Consider the following 24,762-nt stretch of genomic DNA (forward strand, 5'->3'; position numbering starts at 1 on the left):
TGCGGCACAGACTTACTGCGAACGGTGCCACAGAAAGCGACATGGGCATTCACAAGTATGCGCTATGCGGGCAGGTTGTAGTATGAAATGCATGCGGCATGAACTTGCCACAAACAGTGCCACAAAAAGCGACGTGAGCATTCACAAGTGCGCGGTATGCGGGCAGGATGTACCGGGTAAATTTACTGTCGCCGAAATCGTTGCGATGGCTACAACTGGAGAGGATGGTGAAGGCAGTGAAGATGAAAGAGCTCAAGAGGTGCCGACATCAGCTAAAGCAACAAACATGCTTCGCTTGCTGCAAAATAGAGTGAAGCGGCAGGAATGATCGGCTCATGCAATGTGTAAAGGAGCTAGAGGATGTCTTTCTAGGTCCAAGTGCTACCGCGAAGCCCCAGCCTTATACAGTTTTTATGCACTGAATAATATGGCAGTGCTTAAAAACGGAGCTGATTGGTATCTTTGGTAATGTCTTTATTTTTCTGCCTTGAAAGCTTTACAAAGAGCCAGTTTAGAAGCTCTTGCTGAAAAGCTGGTCAGTAGTGGTGAATTTTTTAGAAAGCGCTCAACATTTCACTACAATTTCTGCAACTTTACTTACCTCAAAAATCCGCTTATCTCTAAATTGTTTCCAGTTTTTACTACTTTGACGTAACTTAGTATTACAGAAAACCTCGTTAATATGTACCGTATTTAGACGATTGAAAGTCAACCACTTTTTTTAAATTTGCGAGTCTGAAGTTGGAGGGTCGACTTACAATCGAAAGCAAAACATGGCCCCACCAAAAAAGCGAGACCAACGGGAGCTACAACGTAGTTACAATTTTGTTTGTTCTATGGCCCTACCCGTATCTTTTTGCTATCCCGCGTGTTTGTTCGCTTCCGGAAGGGTTTTTCAACATTTTTGAGAGCTTTACAGTGCATGCAACACTCATGGGGGGGGCGGGGGGTTGTCGATAGTTGATGGAAGCGCCGCTGTTCCTATTTGCGGCGGCACCCTCAGAACGGCGGCGCTTGCAGGGAGTATCGGTAGTTCATGGAAGAGCAGACACCGCTCGCGAGTTTTTTTTTTTTCTCTCTGTTGAAAGGCATTGGCATTGGTTTGACACATTCCACTTGACTGCTATGTGCTACCTCTACGCTTTCCCAGTTGTCATGAGTGCTACAGGCCCATTAATCATTCGGCACTCATTCACAGCAGCGTTCAAGAGGGCTGCCATCCTTTACGCCGAAGAAACAAATCACTGCGCAGCGGGCCACAATTTCGATGTTTCGGAACGGGTGGAGCGAGAGTGGCAACTGCAGCGAAGCGAAATTTTCACCTATGACGGCAAGTGAGAAATTTCCGACGTGCCGAAGTCTGGACGCTTTCCGGAGCTGTAGGCTAAGCTTGCGGCGTACGTCGCTGAAATGCGTGATCGGTCCCTGCCAGTGAAGTGCGACATGGTCATGAAACAAGCCCGGACCTTCGCCTTAATTTTAAGGCCCTGCTCCGCCTTGAGTACGAGTGGCTGGCGGCAGAAGACCGTGAAATTACGCCAACCGGACCTGTCAAAAGAGCCTCCCTGATGACTGCGTGTGGTTGGGTGCATTTGGCGTGGGCTGCTGTTCCACAAGATGTCGTGGTGCGGTCGTTTGCCAAATGTGAAATTTCGCTGGACGACAACGCACTGTGGTACCGCAGCAATGATGACGATGGCAGCACTAGTGAAGATGAGTAGTCCAGTGACCATGTCAGTTACTAATAAATTTTTGTTATCGAATGCGCCCTCGGGTATGCTTTTTTTTTTTCCTGTCACGCGATATGGGGGGGGGGGGGAGGGGTCGACTTACATTCGAGTCGACTTACAATCGTGTAAATACGGTACCTGCTTAAGAGGAAGCTTTAGCTCGGGTGATCCAATCTAAATATGTGTTAAAAGGAGAATTCATTTTTCTCGGCAACTCACTGCACCAAATTAATAAAATAAAAATATTAGAGTGCTCAGCATGTTTGTTTTTGATGCGCTTATGTGTGGCGGCTGTAGCCATTGCATTAACGAAGCAAGCAGACTTATCAAAACGTAATGATGCATCCACCTCCTGGGTAATGAAATCTACACTGGCTCATAGAAAGCAGTACTGTAGTACAGAAAATTATTTAGGGCGCTTTGCCACTAGTAAGTTCAATTTCTCTGGTTTTGAGGGCTCGAACCTCCATTTAACACACAAAAAAAGAAAAAAAATGACAAGTTCGCACTCCTTTACAGGGCACATCAATGCTTGCAATTTCATTGTGCAAACCTTCAACTGTATCCCCAATCCTAAGCCAAACACTTGATTTTGCCTCCTATACCTTGCGAAAAAAGGTTACTGGCTTAGATTCAAATATATACCTGAATAGCATGACTACAAAAAGCTGACTGCACAAAACAATAGGTCTGAGCAGTGGGCAGGGCAGTTGACTATCATAAGCAGGTGTCCAGTCAAACATCACTACATGGGCACGAGAGAATGTACATACACACTGGTATAGAGTGCAAAGGGCTGTTGTAACAAGTTGAAGTGAATGGGTGGAAACAACTATTGCTCGTAAAAATAAGTACAGTGAAACCTCATTAAACCATAGTTGGCCGGAGCTCGGAAAAAGTATGTACTAAACCGTAGTACTGTTTAACTGAAATAGCACGAGATCGTCCACTTACCTGTCAAAAACGGAACACGGAACTCGGAGAGAGTGGGATGAAAGGTTAAAAGAACAATGCAGTATTTATTCACTTCGCACGACAAAAGTGTTATTTTCGTTTGATGCCGCGGAGGCCTAGCAGCGACGACAGCGGCCTCAAACTTACTGAAGCTGCGTGCCAGCTTTTCAGCCAGCCCCCTCTTCTCGGCAAACACTCGCATGGCAGATTCCTCATTGGTGCTGCATATTCTCTGTGCACGCGCGCGATAGCGCTTCAGAAGTCACGGGGCGCCTTTTTCATTGAGGGGTGCTGTTCTCGTCGCGACGACTGCATTCATGAGGCTGACGTAACGCGCAGCTTCTGCCACTGTCGGGCCTGAATCGCCCGTGCTGTCACTTTCAGTGCCGTCCTCATCACTGCCACTAGTCCACATTTCGGCAACAACAGAGACAACGATGGCGAGAAGTCGAACCTCGTAGCCGACATCTCTTCGCGGTCGCAGCAGCACTGCCAAGCAACTTCTTCACATTCTAAATGCCAGACACCGTAATCAACAGCAAATACCTGTCGCGTGCCAACGCCGACTTCTTCATGTCTCGTTCGACAGCACAAATGATGTCAAAATTTTCTTCTATGCTGAGCACCCTGCGTCCTTTCTATCCGAGCTTCAGCATGACTCGAGTCCTCGCTTGCATGACGCCACAACAAATGCCACAACGCTCCCTGGCACGGCCTCAAAATGACGATGTGGCTTCACGCACAAACACACAGGGCGCTTGGAGGCTGTTGTTCCGATCTCTGAGGCTTGTTGAGGAGACCATGCACCGCCGTGTTTGCGCGACGAAAAGTGGAAACACTAAGTGTTAACCGACATGTACGCAATAAGCTGGTATGGTTTATGCGGATACAAAACGCATTATGTTCAATGGCCGCTGAATCGAGGATTTGACTTTACTAGTTTCAAAACGATACTGTTTAAGCAGGTACAGTTTAAAGTGGTTTTACTGTACACACGAATGTGCTTCTGCTGCTTCAACATACAAGTGTTACTTTCTTTTTTTAAAATTATTTTCTTGCAGAATATTTTACATGATTTGCAAGTAGTAGTAAACCTTTATTGTACAAAATATGACGAGCAGTCTTCAGGCTGGTCGCATCGATATTGAGACTCAATTCTGTGCCTACATTTGAACCAGTAATGAAGGTTACATAAAATGATTCTACATATAAATGGTGAGCCTGGGGTGTAATAGTTCACCGATATGCAACATGTCCTTCGTTAATAGTCCTTGGAAAATGGTGTATGAAGTAGAAGAGCGCGCATGCAAAGGTTATGCTTGCAAATGTTTTTCACATTGAGCTCTTTCTTGCCTAATGTACTACGCTGATCTTCCTGCAAACAAATGTGGTGCTTCAAAGCGATGAATGACAGGCAAGAGCGCTTGAAGATATACCCATACATTAATTTTGCAGCAACTCAGTGAAGCAAAACAGCCTTCTCACCTGCAGATACAGGAGGAGGCGACCCACTGTGAGCCGTCCGACGGTCCATGAACTTTTGTTGTTGCTCCTTGGAAACTGGATCTGTATAAAAATATACCACAGCAGTTAAACACTACAGTGGACCAAAGCTGCAATTATACTGCAAAAGTCTATTCCCTGAAATGTGCTCAAAGGTTGCACACCAACGTGAATGTAGAATTCTTGACCTTTCAACTGGCGTTTTTTCCCCTCCCGACTGCTGCTCAGCCCCTGCAGGGCTTTTTTACAGCGTAAGCTGTTATGGACTCAGTCCGATAGCCATTTCGGTTGGTGATGTCCGCCACCACCGCTGCTGGTGTCTGTCACAGCTATCGCCAGGAATGAGAAAAGTTCCCAGCAGGATCAAAGTCGGGCCCTCTGCGCAGCAGTTGGCTACTCCACCACTGCGCCGTGCCAGCGCTTGCTAGCTGCTGCGGAAACATGCCCTATACAGGCGTCCTAGTGCACGAGGAGTCGCATGACGAGTCACACAGTTTCAATATATGGCCACTTCGCATTGCAGTTGCATTGTATTGTACCAGGTGCTGCAAAATGTAACAGGTGGATCGTACTGTGCCACAGATCAAGGGACAAGACATGTGCGCCGCATAGTCTCAATACCTGTGTTTACCCTTTGGTACATGTTATGGCGCTCCTCGCAAGGTATGAACCGCTGCTGAAGAAGAGAGTCAAACTGTGCACGTTTCAATAAATGTGTGCAAATTAAAGCACTTTCCGTACACCCAGTACTTGCAGTTACCACCTTCAAGCCGTTTACGATGGTCTCCTGTGAAACCGCTCCTCCAGCTTATGTTGCAGCTGTGCTGTGCATGCTGTGCAGAACTGACTTCTTGCAAGTTTGGTCAACCGACATTCTATGCTACACAGAATCTAGTTCCTTGTAGCCACTTTCTCAGGGTGTCTACCAAGTTGGCATTTCCAAATTCCCAGAGTTTTCCAGGTTTTCCCTGAGTGCCTTTGAAAAATTTCCTGAGTGACACAGAACTGTTTCACATCAAGACAGGCTGACACTATGTTGCCTGATGCTGTCACTCTCTAGAATAAGCATGCTAAAAAACGTCATAATCCAGTTTGAAAAGTAAGGATTATCATTTATTTTATTTTAAAAAATCTGAAGCGAGTAGTTAGTAAAATGCAAAGCGAATAAAATATCTTTGAAAAAGACTAGTCATTATAATTGCAGAGTAACTAAATATTTGAATATTGTAAGGTCAATCATGCTAAATTTCTTCATAAAAAGGATTAAATCCTTTGCTTGAATTACATGCACGAGTTATTCATTAGCCTCAAGCAATTGAAGAAAAAAAAATATACCTCAAGGTTGTTACCGACATGTCCCACATCAAGCGTCACATTAGTGCCTTCACCAAAGTGATACTCTGCAACGATACATATCACTCAGAAGCAAAAGGGAAGTAATTTAGGTTATCAGAATGTTCAATTTGCCGTAAGCTTAGTGTTTGTGATCTATTTTTTGCCACCACTGCACTGAAATGGCAAAAATAGGTCGCGTCGACAAATGTGGACATCATGACTGAAGGTGATACGAGATATTTTTATCAATTTATAGCAACCTCATTGGTGTGAGGCCCAAACTTCATCACAAATGAGATTCTCAACAGCTGGTGTGTCAACCTCAACTGTCCTGACATACTCTCAGCCCGCGCACAACGCCTCAGTGCTGCATTTCACTGCTTTAAAGAGTTTATTTCGGTTTGGATGAGGGACACCTGCATTCCGGCATCAGCCAACACTTTGTTTTTTGAGCTCAAGCTCCTTGAGAGAAGCGGTAGCAGACTTCCGTTCTCGTTCATTCCTCAATGCGTAGGTCCCTTTTGTTCTCGTCCTCCTTCCACCGTGCGTTTGCCCCACGGACAATTTGAAGCGGACAATCATCAGCTGTACAGTCAACATCCGTAAAATCGGGCAGCGCAAAAAAATGAATGCACGTCTTGCTTCCATTAAAGACTCAAATCGCCAAAGACACATCCAAAAAGGCCTACCAGCACACTTATTAGGCATATCGGTGCTCGTACTGCTACAGCAGATGGCCGGTGGACGCGTGCATAATGAAGGAATAGATACTGTGTCCCGTGACAATTGCCCCTTCCCATGCTTGTTATGCTTCACCGCGTGACACTTCTGTATTGAGGCGAAACTGACTTTTGGGAACCAGCATTTTAGAATGCACCGTGCTTTCCGACCTTCGAAGCCAATCGCGAGCGAGGGCCACAAAGATGGAGTCTGTGCCATGCCATTGCTTACAGTGGCGAATTCTTTCAATGAAAAACACGGTGCCGAACGGCAAGAAGATTAATAGCGAACATTGAAGCATCTAGGCCTAGCATTCACCATGGCGGCGAGGTAATCGAAACAGTGGCAGTGGTAGCATTAATGCAGTTTCCGACCTGCAGTCACAGCAAAAAGTCCAGAAAACCGGATGGCCGAAGGGCCTTTGCGTCCGAAGTTGCAGACGCTCTGACATTGACTCAACGGGGTACATGGTAGTGCAGCGGAGCCGTCTGGCCTCCGGAAAGTCTGCCATTGGCTGTACACTGGAGACTCCAGCCAACGACACGGCGTCAAAAGACTATTTGTTACGATCCCTCTCTGTTACACGAGCCAGCATTACTGTGGCTTTCGTTCTTTTTCAGTGAAATTACAGCTAATTTTCCCTGATAGAAGCCCAAATTTCCCAAGTTTTTCCAGACTATTCAAAATTCCTTAGAAATCCTGGTTTTCCCAGGTGGTAGACACCCTGCTTTCTCCCATCTCTTAATTTATAAGCAGTTCAGTTTGTCTGTCGAAGTGATGCCTAAAGACCAGAACTTTAGGTAAAAGTGCATTTTTTCTCTACATCCTTAATGTGCCTGTTTCACATATAAGCACAGACTATATGTCTATATAATAGGACACAACTTAAAAAAACAGCAGTTGGCAACCAAGGCACATGACCGTGCCTGGCTGTTACTCCGCCAGCCAATCACAGAAGCAAACAAAATCGTCGTCATGAGACCTTTTCAAAATGGCACTGCACTCTATACCTTTGGAGCATCTGCTGTTTTTGAGTCTTTTAATCAGCAAAAGCAATGAGGTATGCAACAGACATGGTCAAAGTGTATGGAGTCTAGGTATTTAACTCTTCAAACGTCCACAGTAGAGTTCATTTCACTGCTGACCCCGTTTTACTCCTGTTTTATTTCAGTTCAATAAAGAATTAGGCTTTCACTGTTCTGCTATAAAAACGAGTGAAAGCGTTGAAAATTACGTGCTTATAATTTTATTTTTGTGGCTACCACCTTATTTAGGTAACAGGGAAGTTTGAAGTACGAACTATTGCAGCCTCACGGAGAAACAGTGGCTGGCAGTTATGAAGGCATGGGTGGGGCTTCACTGCAGACTTGAGTTGTGTCTGACTACAGAAATATTTTTTCAGCACATTTATCATACCTATAAATGCTTATTCCTATGTTGGTGCCTATAGTGGATTCCCAGAGCCTAAGAATGCCTTTTTCCATGTTTTGTCCGAGCCTCATTTTGTTTATGATATTATAGAAGGGACGTATAAGCACTAAAAAAATGCTGTTTTATGCACCTACAACAAGGTATGCAAAGAACAGTCAATTCAAAATTCAAGGTCAATCCAAGGATGCAGAGACAAAATTCAAAGGATAAAAACTTTATTTGCACACACACACACACACACACACACACACACACACACACACACACACACACACACACACACACACACACACACACACACACACACACACACAATGAAAAATAGCAATATCTCCTTCTTTGCTGTAATTTTTTGCAGTTGAGCAGCTGCTGAGGTGGATGTAAGCCTAGAGCTCTTTAGGGGGCTTTTAAAAGATAAATTTTACATTGTAATGATGTCAATCACCTTCCAGCATGATGGTTAGTAGTGTCCCGCTTGACCCACGCAAAGGTACTCACTGTGTTAAAGCCGAATGGCTGAAACTTACTTTCCACCAGACATTTCTAGACCCCAGGGCTCAAAAATGTAGCCATGATAGTTGCGGTGAGCCAACAAAACAACAACAAAAGAATGTGGAGATCCCCTGCAGTGTGAGAATCTATGTAGGCGAAGCTTTCTATGCTGTCTGCGTTGCTTGGCAATTGAAGCAAGACGTTGTCGTCAAACGTTTCATTTCTTCATCTTTAAGTCCAACACGAGAGTGGCGAGGTTATGTTAAACATTCACTTGGCTGCAGCACTGCTGTTTGTCTGCGTAGTACACAGAACACACGGGGAGCTGTTTGCTTGAAGCATTGGGCACCATACTTCATGACCACTGAGAGGGTTGAGTTTTGCCATTGCCTCACATGGCACATTACATCGGGGCAGAAGTATTAAACATTAATTGAATTATGGGGCTGTACGTACCAAAACCAAAATTGGATTATGAGGCATGCCATAGTGGCGGACTGCAGATGAATTTTGTCACCGTGGTGTTTTCTAAAGTGTCCCTAAATCTAAGTGCACAAGCGTTTTTTATTTTTCCCCCGTCGAAATGCGGCTGCTGTGGTCAGGATCAAAAACTGCAACCTCAAGCAATGCCATAGCCGCAAAGCTACCACGGCGGGCACAGAAGTGTTGATTTGGCGTGCGACTGCTTCCATAGTGTCGCCTAGACACTAAGGTGCACTTCAATGCGTCTCTGCTTTTGCATGCCCTGCGCAAGTTGTCTGCTTGACAAATTTCCATGGTGTTTTTAAGAAATATCAGAAACGTACCGTGCCTGGAACTTAAATTTATACCCTTTGGCCGCAACCACAGTCATGTCTATAGCAGTAGCATTTCCTTGCTTTCTCATGTCACCTTTTCCCAATCTAGCCCCACCCCCCCCTGTATGAGAACTGAGAGTGAAAAGTGGCAAGGCTGTTACTCGCTCGTTTCGCGACTGCATTGGTTCTACCCATTCTGTGTCTCCTCTCCCTCCTCCTCTCGGCCATTCTACCTAGCTTAACTCTGGACTTGCACGTTAGTAGAAAGGTATGCACTGAAATTTCTGCAATTCTTTTGCAGGGGTCACGGTAATTACAGCTGTCAAGAGGCTAATGCGACAACGCCCAGGGAGCTCCAGAGGGCATTGTGCACATTCGATGCAGTGCAAAGGCCCAAGCAAGTCTCTCGTATCTCCTTTAAAATTAAAATTAAATTATGGAATTTTACGTGTAAAAACCACAGTCTGATTATGAGGCACGCCGTAGTGGAGGACCCCGGAAATTTGGACCACCTGGGGTTCTTTAATGTGCACCTACATCTAAGTACCCATGGGTGTTTTTGCATTTTGCCCCCACCGAAATACAGCCGTAGGGGCAGGGATTCGATCCCGCAACTCGCGTCGCCTTTACTCTCTGCCGCGCTCTTGACATACGCTCTCGACCACCCCCCTACACGGTGTGCCAGACAGCAGCAGCAGTGGGAAAGTCAAAGGAAGAGTCAAAGAAAGCTTCACTTTAAAGTAGTGTTCTCTACTGGGTTGCTTCATCTGGCTTCACCTAGCTCCATGATTTAAACAAGTCTACCGCTGGGTGAAGACATGCCACACTGCAACGCTTAACAATAATTAAAAAAAATATCTAAGATCATTTGCGAACAGGCAATGTCCATGGTAGAGCCCCGATGCAGAGTTTGTTGCCTTGAAGGTTCAAGAGTCAGCTACCACCCCTGCTTTTCAAGGAATTCAAGGAGCACATTTATTAAGTGGCTCATTGCAATGGCACATATCTGGAAAAAGCAGCATCTAGTCCAGTGAGACAAAAAATATCAGGAATGGCTGAATATGAATGAAGAAACGAAAGAAAGAACAAAGGACAGAAATAATGAAGCAAAGAAAGAACAAAGAATGAAAGAACCCTTAGGTAGCGTATTATGTACTCGCATGTGTCCTTGAGGAGGTGGACCTACACCACCATACGTTTACTTCACACTGCGGCTTATTATGTCTTGCAAGAAGTCTCACCCCTCTGATCCTATAACTTAATGCATTACCATGTGTGCAGCAGGCTTTCACCTTCACGTGTTACAGGAGTGTAACATGCTGACAAACTTTATTTTCAAGGAGTTTTAAGGGCCCTTTATCTCTTTTACCGAATTCAGGGTTTTCCAGGATTTCAAGGTGACGTACAAATCCTGCTACAAGAGTCACTTAAAGCTGTCATTTAAGGAATATACAGGCGACAAATACTGCCCTGTAGGCTATGCATAGGCTCAATCAATGAGAACTTCTGCTGGGCATCAGAGGATAAATTGCAATTTTCTGAGGAACACAGCCCACTGAACACCTGTCTTGTGAAATATGTTCTCCATGTAACGGAATAAGGCAAGTTACATTACAAGACACAAAGAGATAGTATATAAATAATGTGACCAGATGTCCCAATTTAGGCGCGACCGGTCTTACTTTTACCGCTGTAGTCCCGTAGCTCTTGCGTGGGACAGCGTCCTGTCCCGCTTTCAAACCCCCGGACCTTGATTTGTCCGGAAATGCCTGCCCTGTGATGCTAAATAGGCTGTTTACATCCTCAAGTGTGGTGGTGCCACCTTCAAAATAACTTGAGAGGGTGTCTACCAAGTTGACATCTCCATATTCCCCGAGTTTTCCAGGTTTTCCCCAAATTCCTTCACTAAATTGCCTGAGTGACACAGAACTTCGTTTTGTGTCAAGACGGGTTGACACGACGTCACCCGATGCTGTCACTCTCTAGTAAACATGTTAAAAAATAAAAACCGACTCAGTCCCATTTGAATAGCGAGGAGTAGTATTTATATTGTTCAAAGAAAAAAAAAAAACACAGGGGCACAGTTAGTAAAATGCACAGTGAATAAAATATCTTAGAAAAAAATGGAAAAACCCATTGCAAATCGAGTTGAACATGCTCAAATACAAATAAAAAGGAGGTGCATACAGAAGCAAATATTTCTGAATACGAGTTATTTCTATCAACTGATAGCAAGCTCATTGGCATGAGGCCTGAATTTTCTCACAAGTGAGATTACCTCTCAACAGCTGGTCAGTCAACCTATACTATTCTGACATACTATCAGCCCACACACAGCGCCTCAGTGTTGCGCTTCACTGCTTTGAAGAGTTTATTTTGGTTTGGATGAGGAACACCTCTATCTCAGCATCAGCCTACACTATTTTTTGGACTCAAACTCTTTGAAGGAAGCGGCGGCACACTTCCTTTCCCATTAATTTTTCAATGCGCAGGTCATTTCTGTTCTCGTAGTCCTTCCGCCGTGACTTCACCCCACAAACCACTTGATGCATCCTCTTAGTCAGTTGCAGAGTCAACATCCGATTTTTCTGACTCCCTAGGGGCCCGAAAACGCCCGAAAATAAGAGCAGTTCAAAAAAATGAATGCATGTCTTTTAGTGCCTATAAGGGCTCAACTCGCCACACGCACATCCCAAAAAGCTCTGAAGGCCTGCCAGTACACCTATTAGGCATATCTGTGCTCGTACTGTGAAAGTAGATGGTGGGTTCACATGTATATAATTAAGAAATACATACTGCGTCCCGTGACAATTGCCCCTTCCCACACTTGTTATGCTTCACCGCAATACTTTCGTGTATGCTTCACCACGTAACATTAGTGTACTGAGGCGAAGCTGAGTTTAGGAAGCTGGCATTGTGCAACGTGCCATGCTTTCCGAGCTTAGAAGCCAATCGTGAGGACCCCAAAGGCGCAGTCGGTGCCATTGCTGACAGCGGCAAATTCTTTCTATGAAAAACGTGGCACAAAATGGCAAGAAGCTTAACGGTGAACATCAAAGCAGCTAGGCCAAGCGTATCGCTCTATGCAGTTGTTACAGCAGTGCCATTCTTTAATGCCAACAGCCGCAGCTTGTTACACGCGATCGGACCGTCCAGGAAGCAGTTAAACAAGTGAACACAATCAACACCCAGATGGAGAAAGGTTGTGGGGAGGGGAACAGGCCTCCCCGCCACAGCTTTCTTGCATTAGCTCTGCCATCCTCCTATTTTGATTTTTTTCATGCAGCCCGGCTATAACAATTATCGGTTCTAACGATGCAATTTTCATGGCTCTTGAATAGTGTTATAAGTGGGTTCGACTGTAGCACTGAATTATACCACTAGTCATGTGTCCTTGTGCACAGCGAGCAAAATCGTGCACTGCGCAAAACGACAACAGCTCGCGCGCAACGCAGCCAGCGGAAATGCGCATCGCCGGGAAAAAAAAGAAAGCAAGAGGAATAAAAAGTGAAGGTGGGGCCCGTGACGTATGTGCCACGCGTGCTCGAGGTCCGGCATGGGAGAACGCAGGGAAGGAATTTCGCTTGCGGAGGCTAGACGGGGCGAGTGGAGAGAGTCTTCCTATGCAGTGGAGCTAGCCTCCTGAACTCATGGGTTATGAGAATGCCGCGTGCCCTCAGTCAAGGCACTGAGCATGCCCTCAGAAGCAGCATGTCATCGCATGTACTCACCGAAATGCGACACCACTGTTCCGATAAAGGTTCGGTAACAAAGTGTTGTGCCCATAGAAAACAATGATAAGGTCTCCAGTGCGCAAGCCTTCAGTTTTGCTACGATGCTAATCTGCTAGTGCACCGAACGGTAGGCTTAGATTAGTGGAGCGCTTGACCGGCTATTGATTGCACTACTACTGCCTGAGATACGTGCTTATGCAGATTCCCGAGATGCACATCAATTCTGACGTTGTCCAACACCGGTTACTTATTGCCAACTTTTCCCCTTGAAACGAAAACAGATAAATATTTCGGTTTCACTCCGAAACAAAATAATAAATAATGTTTCAGTTACGTTTTCGTTTCAGTCAAAAGTGTCATTTTTTCTCATGCTTCATTTTCGTTCCATTCCGACACACAGATTGGAGAAACATATTGTATACAGTCGCCGACCAATTTCCCGGACCTCGTGCGGACCAAACATTGTCTAAAAATCTAACAGTTCGAAAAACTTGTTCACCCCAAAAAATTAAATTTATTAGGCTCACAGCAGCTTAAAATCTTTTAATGCCCTGCTTCCCACTATGATTGATGGCAATGAGATTTGCTTGGATTTGCACAAGAGTGACATAGCCTCTGTATAAAATCTGACACGAGCATCACCGTATTGGCTGTCTCCATTGCTGGAGATCGCCAGAGATCACCATGGACGTAGAAGAAACGAGCCACATTTCTTCAAACCACTTGGCTCTCGCGAAGACATATGAGGTGATACCGATCACACAACTGCGAAGCCGCGCTAACACACACAAAGATGCCAGATCTCTGAGACACCAAAACTGAAACTTAAAAAAACAAAAAAACTAATTCGCATTAAGTGATTGTGCCAAATGTGTTCACTCAGAAAAGAAACAAAAAGGTGCCGTCCCCTGGAGCGTTTTGTCAGCTAAGAAAGAGCGGACATGGTTATAAAGCAGGCCACTGAAAGCCAATCCTGGCCAAACCAGCGGAAAATCCAACATGGTGGCCTCTAAGTCTGGGGAGCGTGGCTCGGAACGAGAGATTTAGTCAGAAAAATCTAACTTTGGGGCCTAAATTTGTTCGAAAAATCAGCCGTGAAAATGCATTAGCTCTATGGGAACCCTGACGGTGCATTTATGAAGTCTGGAATATCCCCCTCCCCCACCCCCATCAAATCCAAATTTCGGAGTCCAAAAAATCTGCCCGCAACTAAGAAATTTTGCTGATTTTTATATATAAGAGTGTACCTTTACAAGTTTTGTGAAAGTTAATTTTACGATCTTGTTTTTGGCAATTTATATTTTTTGATGACGTAAATCTCAATAAAAGTTTAACGCCTGAAAAGCACATTCATTGTGCTTTGCTGTCATGTAATGCACAATATTTTGGGTCTAATACTTTCTTCAGAAAAAAAGAATCTAGTGTAACCTATAAACAACACCCATTTTGTCCACAGTGCGGAAAGAGTTAAACCAATGACTACAAATATTTACTTCAAAAAGAAAAAAACTAATACTTATTGCTTACCACTCCCAAACTGGAAGTTTACCACCCTCTGGCTGAATTTAGGAAATAACATTTACATAGGAAAGACACTGGGTCCTACTCTTGTGTGCAACATAGCAGAAAAATTGCCACTGCATGCAAAAAAAGAAATGAGCCTCACAGAAATAAGGATGCTCCATGGCTTCTCTGGCAGTTAGGCGCTCTTGATGGTCATAGCGAAGAAGTTTGTCCAGGAAGTCCAGGGCCTCTGGGGTTACCAAATGCTGGTTTTCACTATGCACAAAGCGCTCCCACCGTTTGCGTGAATGCCTGTAGTTAAAATCAAACACCAGTTAAGATATCAAGTACTCCTGCTCCATGAGCAAGCAATAATAGCAAGATACCAACCTTCCAAGGATATCATTGAACCGAGGGTCCAACTCAGCCTGGTACTTTTCAAGGTATTCAAAAAGTTCCTCAGTGCCTAGCACCTTGGCAATGCGCACCAACTGGTCGTAGTTGTCATGGCCATGAAAGAAAGGTTCTCTGCGGAAGATCATCGAGGCTAACATACAGCCGAGACTCCACATGTCCAGGGAATAGTCATACATCTGGTAGTCCACCAACAGCTCCGGACCCTGCAAAGTCGCAGCACACATGCATCTTTTAGACCAGGGGTCCTCAAACCACGTTCAGGATGTCCAGCAAGTTGACACCTCTAAATTCCCAGAGTTTTCCAGGTTTTCCCTGGGTGCCTTTGCAAAATTCCCTGAGTGACACAGAACTTTGCTTTATGTCAAGACAGCTGGCACCATGTCGTCCAATGCTTTTACTCCATAGTAAGCATGCTAAAATTTTTTTAAATGACTTAATCAAGTTTGGATATTAAGGAGCAGTGTTTATTTTATTCAAAGAGAAAACAGAAGGGAGGGGTTCGTAAGATGCACAGTGAATAAAATATATTCGAAAAACATGGTAAACCCCCATTGCAAATGAGTCTAACATTTTCAAATACGAATAAAATGGACATGCATACAGAAACCAATATTTTCGAGCATGAGCTATTTCTAACAACTACAGTCGCCGACCGTTTATTCGGACCTCACGCGGACTGCGAAAATGTCCGAATAAACAGGTGTCCGAAAAAGCAGATTAAGAAAAAAAAATGAAATCCTTTATTTCCACGCACTTATTCGGGCTCGGTAGTAGCCTTGGAAGAAATCGTGAATGCGCCGTTGCACGCTGTTTTGTTTACGCGCAATCAGATAAGCCTGAATCTCGGAGAGGGTCGTACGGTCACTATTGGCGGCTGAAAGCAAGTCACTGCTTGTACACGCTCCGCATGCGACGGCGGCGTAGCACATGGTGCGTCATCTTCCAAATCGGAGTCATCGTCCGGCGGTGCAGCAGAAACCTAACGAATGATCTTGCCGTCGTCGAGTTCTGCGCATGTCAATACAGCAGTGTCAGCACCTATGAAACTGTCACATGAGACGGGTGTCCGGAATCGCAATGCCACCACTGCGCAGGTCTCGGCAGAACATTTTCCGCGTCAGTAGGGAGCACATCGGAAGGCGACAAATCTTAGGCCTCCCGGCGCCCGCTTGCCGGCACCATTAGACCCTTGACGCGATGTTTACGTATGCCGCGTTGGATCACCGAAACCTCGACACAGCACACAAAGCAAACACCACCGTGCAGACACCAGTCCCACAAACGAAAAACGCGGCCTGCTCGCAGCGTCTTGCGCGAGGAAACAAATCAGCTGCTGGATTGTCTTGACATGGCTTACTAAGCTGAAACCGGAACTGCTGCAGAGCCGCTCTATCTAACCCGGCAGAAACGATGATGATGAGCGGGGATTTCTAGTAGCGCCACTTCGTGGGGCAGCAAGGAAGCTCCGTTCAAAACAAAAATGGCGTTCAGCAAATCGAACCATGCACCGGTCAGAGTCGGTGCATGGTGCTCTCGACCGAGTTAGCTAAAGGAGTGTCCGAAAAATCGGACGTGAGGTTCCAAGGTGTCCGAACTTTCGGCAGTTGTTATACATTATGGTCTATGGGGAGAATGGCGGTGCCGCGAAGCTGACCGAATAATCGGGCATGTCCGAATTTTTGGAGTCCGGAAAATCGGTCGGCGACTAACAGCAAGCTCATTGGCATAAGGACAAACTTTGTCACAAGTGAGATTCTCTCTCAACAGCTGGTAAGTCAGCCTCAACTGTCCTGACATATGCTGAAGCATGATAGCAAGGTGGTCGAGTTGGTTAGGCTTCATCATACTTTTGGTAACAGCCCAAAGGGACATGGACAAAAGGAAGAAACAACACGGGCACCCGTGTTTTGTTTCTTCCTTCTGTCTGTGTCCCTTTGCGCTATTACCAAGAAAACGATGTGTCCTGAAATACTCTCAGCCTGCACACAACGCCTCAGTGTTGCGTTTCACTGCTTTAAATAGTTTATTTTGATTTGGATAGTGGGACACCTGCATCTCAGCTTCAGCCAACGCTGTTTTTTGAGCTTAAAGGAGTACTGACACAAAAAAAATCCACGTGGTTTTTTCTGCTTTAATAAGTAGTTAATGACCCAGTAATCACGGCACGAAACCTCATTTACTTCAGAGCGCGACAGTTAATTATTTGCAGTCTTTTTTGTAGCGACCAGTCGAAGTTTCGGTTCCAGAGAGCGAGATGGGGCAAACGGGAGTGTAAACAAAGTGGTCACGTGTTCGCAAAAAGCCATGACGTATTGTCATGAGACTGCCGCATCGGTCGGACGACCGCAGCCAATGACAGCGCCGGTAGCGTGAACGTCATGGCCACGTGGTTGACCCAGCGGGGCGGGGCCGGCGAGCGGGCGCCTCGCTGCTCCGATCATGTCTTTTTTTTTCTGGTCGAAACGCGGGCCTCTTTCGCCGCTGACGACGGCGCATAAATGGGCTACAATTTGTTTTTGACACGAAATAACTCCTAGAATAAAGTGAACTCGAAAGAGTGCGAGTTAAAAAGCGTTGTGCGAAATAGTAAATCGTTGGCGTGATTTATACTCGGACGCGGTAAGCGCAGACGCGCCAGCAATCGTCTGTATACGAAGCGGCTCGCCTGACTGGCCTGTTTACTCATCGCTACTAACGGCTCCGGGAAAACTAACCGTATTTTCACTTAAGAGAAACAAGTGTTCAGGCATTGATTGTGCTGACGAATTTAGGCGCTTTATTACGAGCTGCGGACGCATCGCAAGGACCCTCGGGCCCCGGATACACGGCCGGCGAGCTAGGCCTACATCGTCTCCCAGCGATCGCAAGCTCGCTTGGCATGCTCGTTCGCTTCTGTTGGCGCCAAAGAAATCAAATGTGCTGCAATTTAAGCGTGACATAACTGTGTACACGTTGTGCCGACTAACATAGGCGCTTCATTATACGAGCTGCAAACGATCGTGTCACAAGCGCAACCGGTGTCGGATTCAGCTCTTGGCCATCGGCGGCTGTCAACGGATCCGACACTGCTGACGCGGCCTTGCGGAAACACGTCTACAGTGCTCGCATAGACGTGTTTATATTGTCATCGTTTGTTTCAAACAAGATAGCTGTGCAAATAAGGTTGCTTTGACTTTCTGTTCGAAGTTACGCAGGATTCCGAACTTCCACGCAGGGGCGCCGGTTCTGGGCCGCCGCTCGCTCAATTGTACAGTCGCGATCAATTTGAAGGTGATCGCGCGAGCATCCACCGGCGGGCCTTCCAAGCAGCATAGCGGCCGATTTCGGAACTGCGAAGATAAAAATTGCTCTGCCTCTTTCCCCTATTATGCTCTTCCGGGCTGCAACCATCACCCCCAAGACCAACTCGCCACATTTTTTGTCTTTGTTTCCCTTTCATGGCAATGATCTGTGTGCGTCGCTTCCTCATGCATATCTTGGCTAACAGTGACGCCTCTGTGCAAAAGCTCATAACGCAATCGAAATGAATTCGCAGGTTATGCCGTGAACGGTGACGGGAGTGACAGCTTTTCACGGAACACCAAAAGAGAGAGAGAGGGGAGCTATCTGATGTTTCCCTCTCGACCGACGGTGATGACGTAACGTGGCGCTGCTCCTACTTTTGGTCGCCGCTCGAGCGATCACCTTCAAATTGATCGCGACTGTACAATGTGTCCCGAATCGCCGCACGCGGCAAGTCGCACACGGCGCGCCGTACTACAGATGCAACGGAAAATCGCGCCATGTTTAGATGTGGCCAATCACTTAGCGACTCAGATATTGCGGCCGGCGATGGCGAGGACGAACCTTAACAAAACCCTCGCATCGGCCACAATCAATGGTAAGACACAACAAATCGGCGTTGAACGTTGTGGCAGCGCAGTCAAGCTGATAGTGTGGGAAATATCCCGATGGACACGACAAAAACTGCAGTTGCAGCGACACGGAGAGCGTCCCACTACGAGTACAACAGCTAGAAGAAGCAACAACAGAGGAGAAAAGCACATGTAAGCCGCATGGCAGCCAACGAAAATTCGTGACGTATCCACATGACGTAGCGTTTTCTTGGCTATTTACAATCCCGGTTGATGTCAATGTCGCGAGGTGCTCTGTTTTGCGGTTGGCTGGGCGCACATACTTTAAAATTGATTTTAAATGTGTTCTAAGCGATATTCGCCGCTGATATTTTATAGACGATGTGTGTGTGACCAACTAAATCGATCTCACAAGTTATCTCGACTTCAAATTTTTGTGTCAGTGCTCCTTTAAGCTCCTTCAAAGAAGCAGCGGCACACTTCCTTTTCCATTCATTCCTCAATATGTAGGTCCTTCCTGTTCTCGTCCTCCTTGCACCGCGCGTTCGCCCCACAAACCATTTGAAGCATCCTCTTGTTCAGGTGGACAGTCAACGTCCCATTTTTTGGACTGCCTATGGACTGCGAAGACGCTTCGAAGCCAATCGCGAAGATTACAAAGACTCAGTGCTGACAGCGGCGAATTCTTTCAATGAAAAAACACAGCACTAAACAGAAAGAAGCTTAATAGCAAACGTGGAAGCAGCTAGGTCTAGCATTGTGGCGTTAGTGGCTACAGCTGCCAGCGGATCTGTGTGCGAGAGTGCTGGTTTGAGGCGGCGAGGTAATCAAAATGGCAGCAGTGGTGGCTTTGGGTTATACCGTTTTGGACCTGCGGTCACAACAAAAAGTTAGGAAAATCGGGCGGCAAAGGGTTCTTGCGTCCAAAATTTCAGACATTCCTATACAGTGAGTCTATGAGGTACGTGGTGGTGCCGCGAATCCATCCTAATTATCGGGCGCCCGGAATGTCGGTCGTTGACTGTACACTGGGAACTCCCCCAGCCGACGACACGGCGTCAAAGACTATTCGTTACAATTCCTCTGTGTGACCTGAGCCAGCATTACCGCGACTTTCGTTCCCTTTCAATAAAATGACAGCTAATTTTCCCTGATAGAAAGCACAAATTCCCTGAGTTTTCCCTGAGTATTTCCAGACTATTCAATATCCCTGATAATTCCCGGTTTTCCCAGTTGGTAGATGCCTTGCATGCTTCCCTGAATGGCATTTGAGGGTTATGTGAGCAGAAACCTAACAGAACACAAGCCAGTAGAACCTCATTGATATGATCACATTTCATATGATTTCACGCCACCAACATGAAGGATTGAAAATATAAATGACCGAACATAGTTACACTTCTTTTATACCAGTTAATACGTTCCTGGAAAATGCAATCTAGCCACCAGTGTTCAGAACATCACCAAAGTGGGATCTTATGATACATGTTCCCACCACTAGAATTCGATATGAACACGAAAAGTAATAAGGCACACGCAATTGAGAGCAGTAGGTGCCTGCAACAGCAGCTTCGCCAAGTACAGGTACGATGCTGGCACGCACTCAGTTTCTCTTTTGATAAGCTTCTTCACCTTTCTGTTTCATACTGCCATTGGAAGCGAACTGAACACTTTTATAGGCGATAACCCAAACATCCAACCACTTCCTGCTGCAGGCGGCTCAAAGTGAGCCTTATGTTTTGCTCTGGAAGCATCGTATTCTCACGGGGCCCACCAGCTTTATTTCATTTCGATTTCTTGTAGCTGTATCAAAGCACTACACAGAAAGAAAACAACATAGTGCATCAAATCGTCGGTGCGTCGTACCACAACGATTCTTGCCAAGTAGGCTCATCAAAATGTCCGCCAACATTCCCCGACCGAAGAAGCTGTTTACCCAGGCTGAATTTGAGGAGTTGAAAAATAACCTTGGGGAAGCCGCAAAGACAACAACGTGCATCTCGGGCCTCTCAAGCTCCACCAGCTCGGCGCACGTCAGCAGCTCGTGCTGTAGAAATTTTCACAACGATATGCATCTAGATGTCGGCTACAGGAGAGCCTACCAAATTTTTGGTGACTTCAGAATGTACATTGTGCTGGCTGCTATGCTTTTTCTTTGTGTGTGCATGTGTGTTTTCTTCAAGTGGGTCAAATTTTGTGGTACAGAAATAATTCAAGCACCTGCTACCTTTCCACAGTATGGTGCAGTTCCATTCCACCCACTGCAACTGGCTTGCGATATGCGATCACCACCACCTACTGCAGCAACATTGGTTTAGCCTACAAACCCTCACTGCATTTAACGCACAATCTGAACACGTTGCTAAAAATTAAAATTATTTCTTGCACATTCTAGAAATTGAGGATTCATACCATGACTGCCAAGTCAATAGTCATCCAAAAAAAAAAAAAAAAAAAAAGTTGCGCAAAAAATTTCCGTGTTATTAATTTATGATTTGGGGCCGGTACCTTGAAGTACCGGGATGCAACTCGAACGTTGTACTCTTGGCCAGGGTGGTAGAATTCAGCGAGACCCCAGTCTATCAGGCGCAGACGTCTGCATTCATGGTCAATCATCACATTATGAGGCTTGACGTCACGATGCATGATGCCCATTGAATGGGAGTAGTCCAGTGCCTTGAGCAGCTCATACAAGTAGTAGCGAATGTCGTAGTCTGTCAGTGTCTGGTACAGCTGCTGCAGGGCCAAAAGAATGCACACGAATTCGATCACGGTTAGGTACGGGAAGATGGCAGAATACAATAATTGTAAACTATTCAGTTAGCTTCTAAGAAACTATTTTTGTGGAACATTATCGTTCAGTAGGGTAAAAGAAGACATTACTGATGTCAACTAATACACAATTGTAGGTCATGCAAAAGGGTCACCAGTTTATTGTTACAATCAGCACTGAATTTTTCTTTGTGGAAGTGTAGCCGCCAAACTGTAATGGTTAAACAACTAAAGTATTGAGGTACGACACTTCTACTTGACAATGCAAAGCAGAAGTTACAAAACATGAAAGCAGGACAATTTACCACTCACTAACTCATATAAGACAAATAAAAATCAAAATAACACAAATTAACACATCCAGAATTGTAGAAACTGAGCGCTTCAAAACGTTTCGTTTTGTGAGATCTTGTGAGGGTAGGTACAAAAGTAACATGGGATTGGCATAACACAAATTGAACACATTTAGAATTGTTAAAACGAACTGCTCCAAAATTTTTGTTTTCAAAGCTTAACAATATCTTGTAATTGTACAAAAGTTATCGGGAAGCTAAAGATTACCACATACAAGACTGCACTTGAAATGAACTTACCTTGAAGTCAGTGTTGTTGACATGTTCAAATATAAGGGCAGGTGTCCTCGACTGAAAGAGAAAAAAGAAAGCTGCTTTACATACCAGCTATACAAAAATTTCACTCAGATTTTTAGGCTACAGCTGTAAAATCTCCCTTCTCTATGGAGCAGTCAACTGGACTGTATGCAATGGTTGAAAGCTTGCCTCTACAGTTGTCTGCGGATTGTTAGTAAGCCATTTTTAAATAGTAGTGTAGCACAAACGAGAAAAGGACATGACAAGAACACATCAGCAAAGACATTGTGCTGCCATCCGTGTCCGAGTGTTCATGTGCTCTTTCCGTATCCTCATCTTGTATGTATTGTATGTATTGTAAGTTGCCTTCAGGGCAGTCCTTGCTTTTGGTGGGGGCACTGCTCCTTGGGCACTGTGCGTTTATACAAGTGTGTGGTACGTACTAATATGTGAAAGGCATACCTGCGCTTTCTCCGCTTGTTTACTCCACAGAGGTCAGGTACTCCTCCGATAACTCGCTTTAAAATCATGCAGATCCCACGCGCAGTGGGAATCGGCAAGCAAAGGTGCGCTGAGGCGGCCAAACAAAATGGCACACCTCAGCAAAATACACACAGCATACTTTGGCAGCAAGTGCACCTTGCAGCTGTCAGGCCAGTAAGCAAAAAAACACCGCATAGTGCCACCACCGACCATCAAATCTAAAGACACGACAAAGGCCTTGTGCGACACCATGGAAGTCTCAAAGATCTAGCTGGTGTTCAGTGACGAATTTTCGCCATAACTCAGTGGTGCGAAAGCACTTGTACTCAGCGGAGAAAGTCTGGCTGCTCACCATGAAAGCAGGCAAAAGAGCCAAAGAAAGCTATTTGCTTTAAAAGCCAGAAGACCTCAGCCATCAGCCCTTTACACTGCACTGCTGTTGCACTATTGTTATTGTTGCACTGTTGTTGTTGGTACTACCTTGCAGGTGCCGCGAGAAACAAAATGGCTGATATAGCTGCCACGTGGTTACCAGCAGGTTCGTTATGTTTTGCTCAAAGGGATGCTTTCTAGGCAGGACACCGATGTTGATGCATGTGCAGTGTGAGGCAGAAGATTTGTGCCAACGGCACAAAACTATTCACACCTATCCTCCACTAAGCAGAAACAGAGCTTGCTGTTATGCCTGCACTAGTATACCTATATTTGTCCTTCTTAATATGAATTGAAACATGCTTTAACATTGAAATGCTTGAACTTCAGCACTCGCCAACCAGCCACATAAACTTCGAGCCAGCCACTGAGCTTATGCATTTGCTAACTTATCTGAGCTGAAAGTTGTTAAGCAATTAGGATGGAGAAAACTGCAATTCAGCTTTGACCATGATGATAAACCACTGTTCACACAGTACAAACAAAAAAAATAGGGAAGTGGTGAAATCGTGCAGTGGCAACATCTGCACGTCACAGAAGGCTGCCAGTCACACTCGCCAACGATCTTTCGACTGAGACAACTAACGTCGATCCTGGATATACCGAACTCCAAGAGGATCACGAAATAGTATGATTTATGAATAATTCAAAATATTGTACTATATGGCAAACTGGAGCTAATCTGAAATCTCTGCACGTGCCAACAGTTTTCAGAGATGGTGAAAAATGGAAATCTGCTGTCCTCAAGGCTCTGTGGGACACACAAAAACTCACTTATTTTTTGTGCACATACAATGCAAAAATCACTTACGCTGTGGACTAGTCTGATACAATGATCACAACGCTAACCCAAAAAGTTGCCTGACCGAGAGACTGCTGTGTGCCTTGTGTACGCCACAATGCATTCCTATTCGGGATAAAGTCTAAATGGACGCGGTGCGAAATCTAACCAGAATAGATTAATAATATGAACTGTGCCACCACCAGCGCAGTTACACTGCAAATCCCGCGTGAACGGGCCCTGCCTATCCTACACACTGTACCATTTACAATCCATCGCCACACATTGGCAAGAAGTCAATGCAGGCTGCAGAAAGTCCGAGTAAATTCCAGTTCACATGTAACCCTGAGAGCCCGAATGAAACAAGTTCAGCATGGATGCGCAAATCGCAGTGATTTTGGTCTTGCCGATAGTGAAATCTCAATATGACGAACTTCAGGCGACTGCGCCGAATTGTTCGTTATTCTGAAAGGTTGTTATACTGAAAGACACAAAACTGACCATTTCCCCAAACAACCCATGAGTGGCCACAGTAGAAAGACACAAAATTGACCATTTTCCCAAACAACCCATGAGTGGCCACAGTATAAGCTATCCCGGAAAATGCCTCCGTTGGCTCTTGACCCACACTGTTGCTGTTTTGTATAGATTAAGATTTCACGCATCACCCCACCGCAGAACCGTTTAAGAGTGGCACACGCAAAGGAGACCCTGACGTCGAGAAAAACACCAACAAAGAACAAGTTCCACGTCACCTTTGAAGTGCAGTTTCTTCTTGTTCGTTTTTCACTTTCCTTGCCGTGGACATCCCCCTCGTCTGTCTGAACTGTCTCACTCGAGGCGGACATCTCAACTATTCCAAAGTGAAAGCATGTGCAAACGACACCATCGGGAAAGTGCAACCATGTGGAATCCCCACAAGCACGGAGGTTACATTTCTTGGTGGGCGTGCGTATCTGTTACAACCGTGGAAAGACGGGCAAAAGAAGGAAGAGATGTGCCTCTGCTGAAAGCAGACACTTGTCTGAGCTGCGCTCTCAAAACCTGATGAGTGAAAGAATGAAAGACAATGAAAAAGTCCTCTTTCGGTATTGTTGTTCCTCTGGCGCTGTTCTCAGGGTTTCCAAACCTATGCACTATGGTGTCCGCTTTCTGCACCTTGTCTGCTAGCCTACTGTTCTGACTGTTGAAAAGGATACACAGAAATCTAAGAATACCCAGATTTCGGAATATT

The 24,762-nt window shown here is 45.5% G+C and overlaps 1 protein-coding gene across 2 annotated transcripts in view; it reads right to left on the bottom strand.

Annotated features, from left to right (window-relative positions):
* Positions 1-24,762, bottom strand: part of CkIIalpha (casein kinase II subunit alpha) — an 80,480-nt gene that overhangs the window by 16,920 nt on the left and 38,798 nt on the right. For both annotated transcript variants that reach the window (XM_075703988.1, XM_075703987.1), the window contains exons 6-10: positions 21,836-21,886; positions 20,979-21,206; positions 14,590-14,819; positions 14,363-14,511; positions 4,170-4,250 (exon numbers count right to left, since the gene is read on the bottom strand). In XM_075703988.1, coding sequence (XP_075560103.1) covers positions 4,170-4,250; positions 14,363-14,511; positions 14,590-14,819; positions 20,979-21,206; positions 21,836-21,886 — 739 coding nt within the window. The remainder of the gene's footprint in view (positions 1-4,169; positions 4,251-14,362; positions 14,512-14,589; positions 14,820-20,978; positions 21,207-21,835; positions 21,887-24,762) is intronic.

This window comes from Dermacentor variabilis, chromosome 1 (assembly GCF_050947875.1).
Source record: "Dermacentor variabilis isolate Ectoservices chromosome 1, ASM5094787v1, whole genome shotgun sequence".
Lineage (NCBI taxonomy): Eukaryota > Metazoa > Arthropoda > Arachnida > Ixodida > Ixodidae > Dermacentor > Dermacentor variabilis.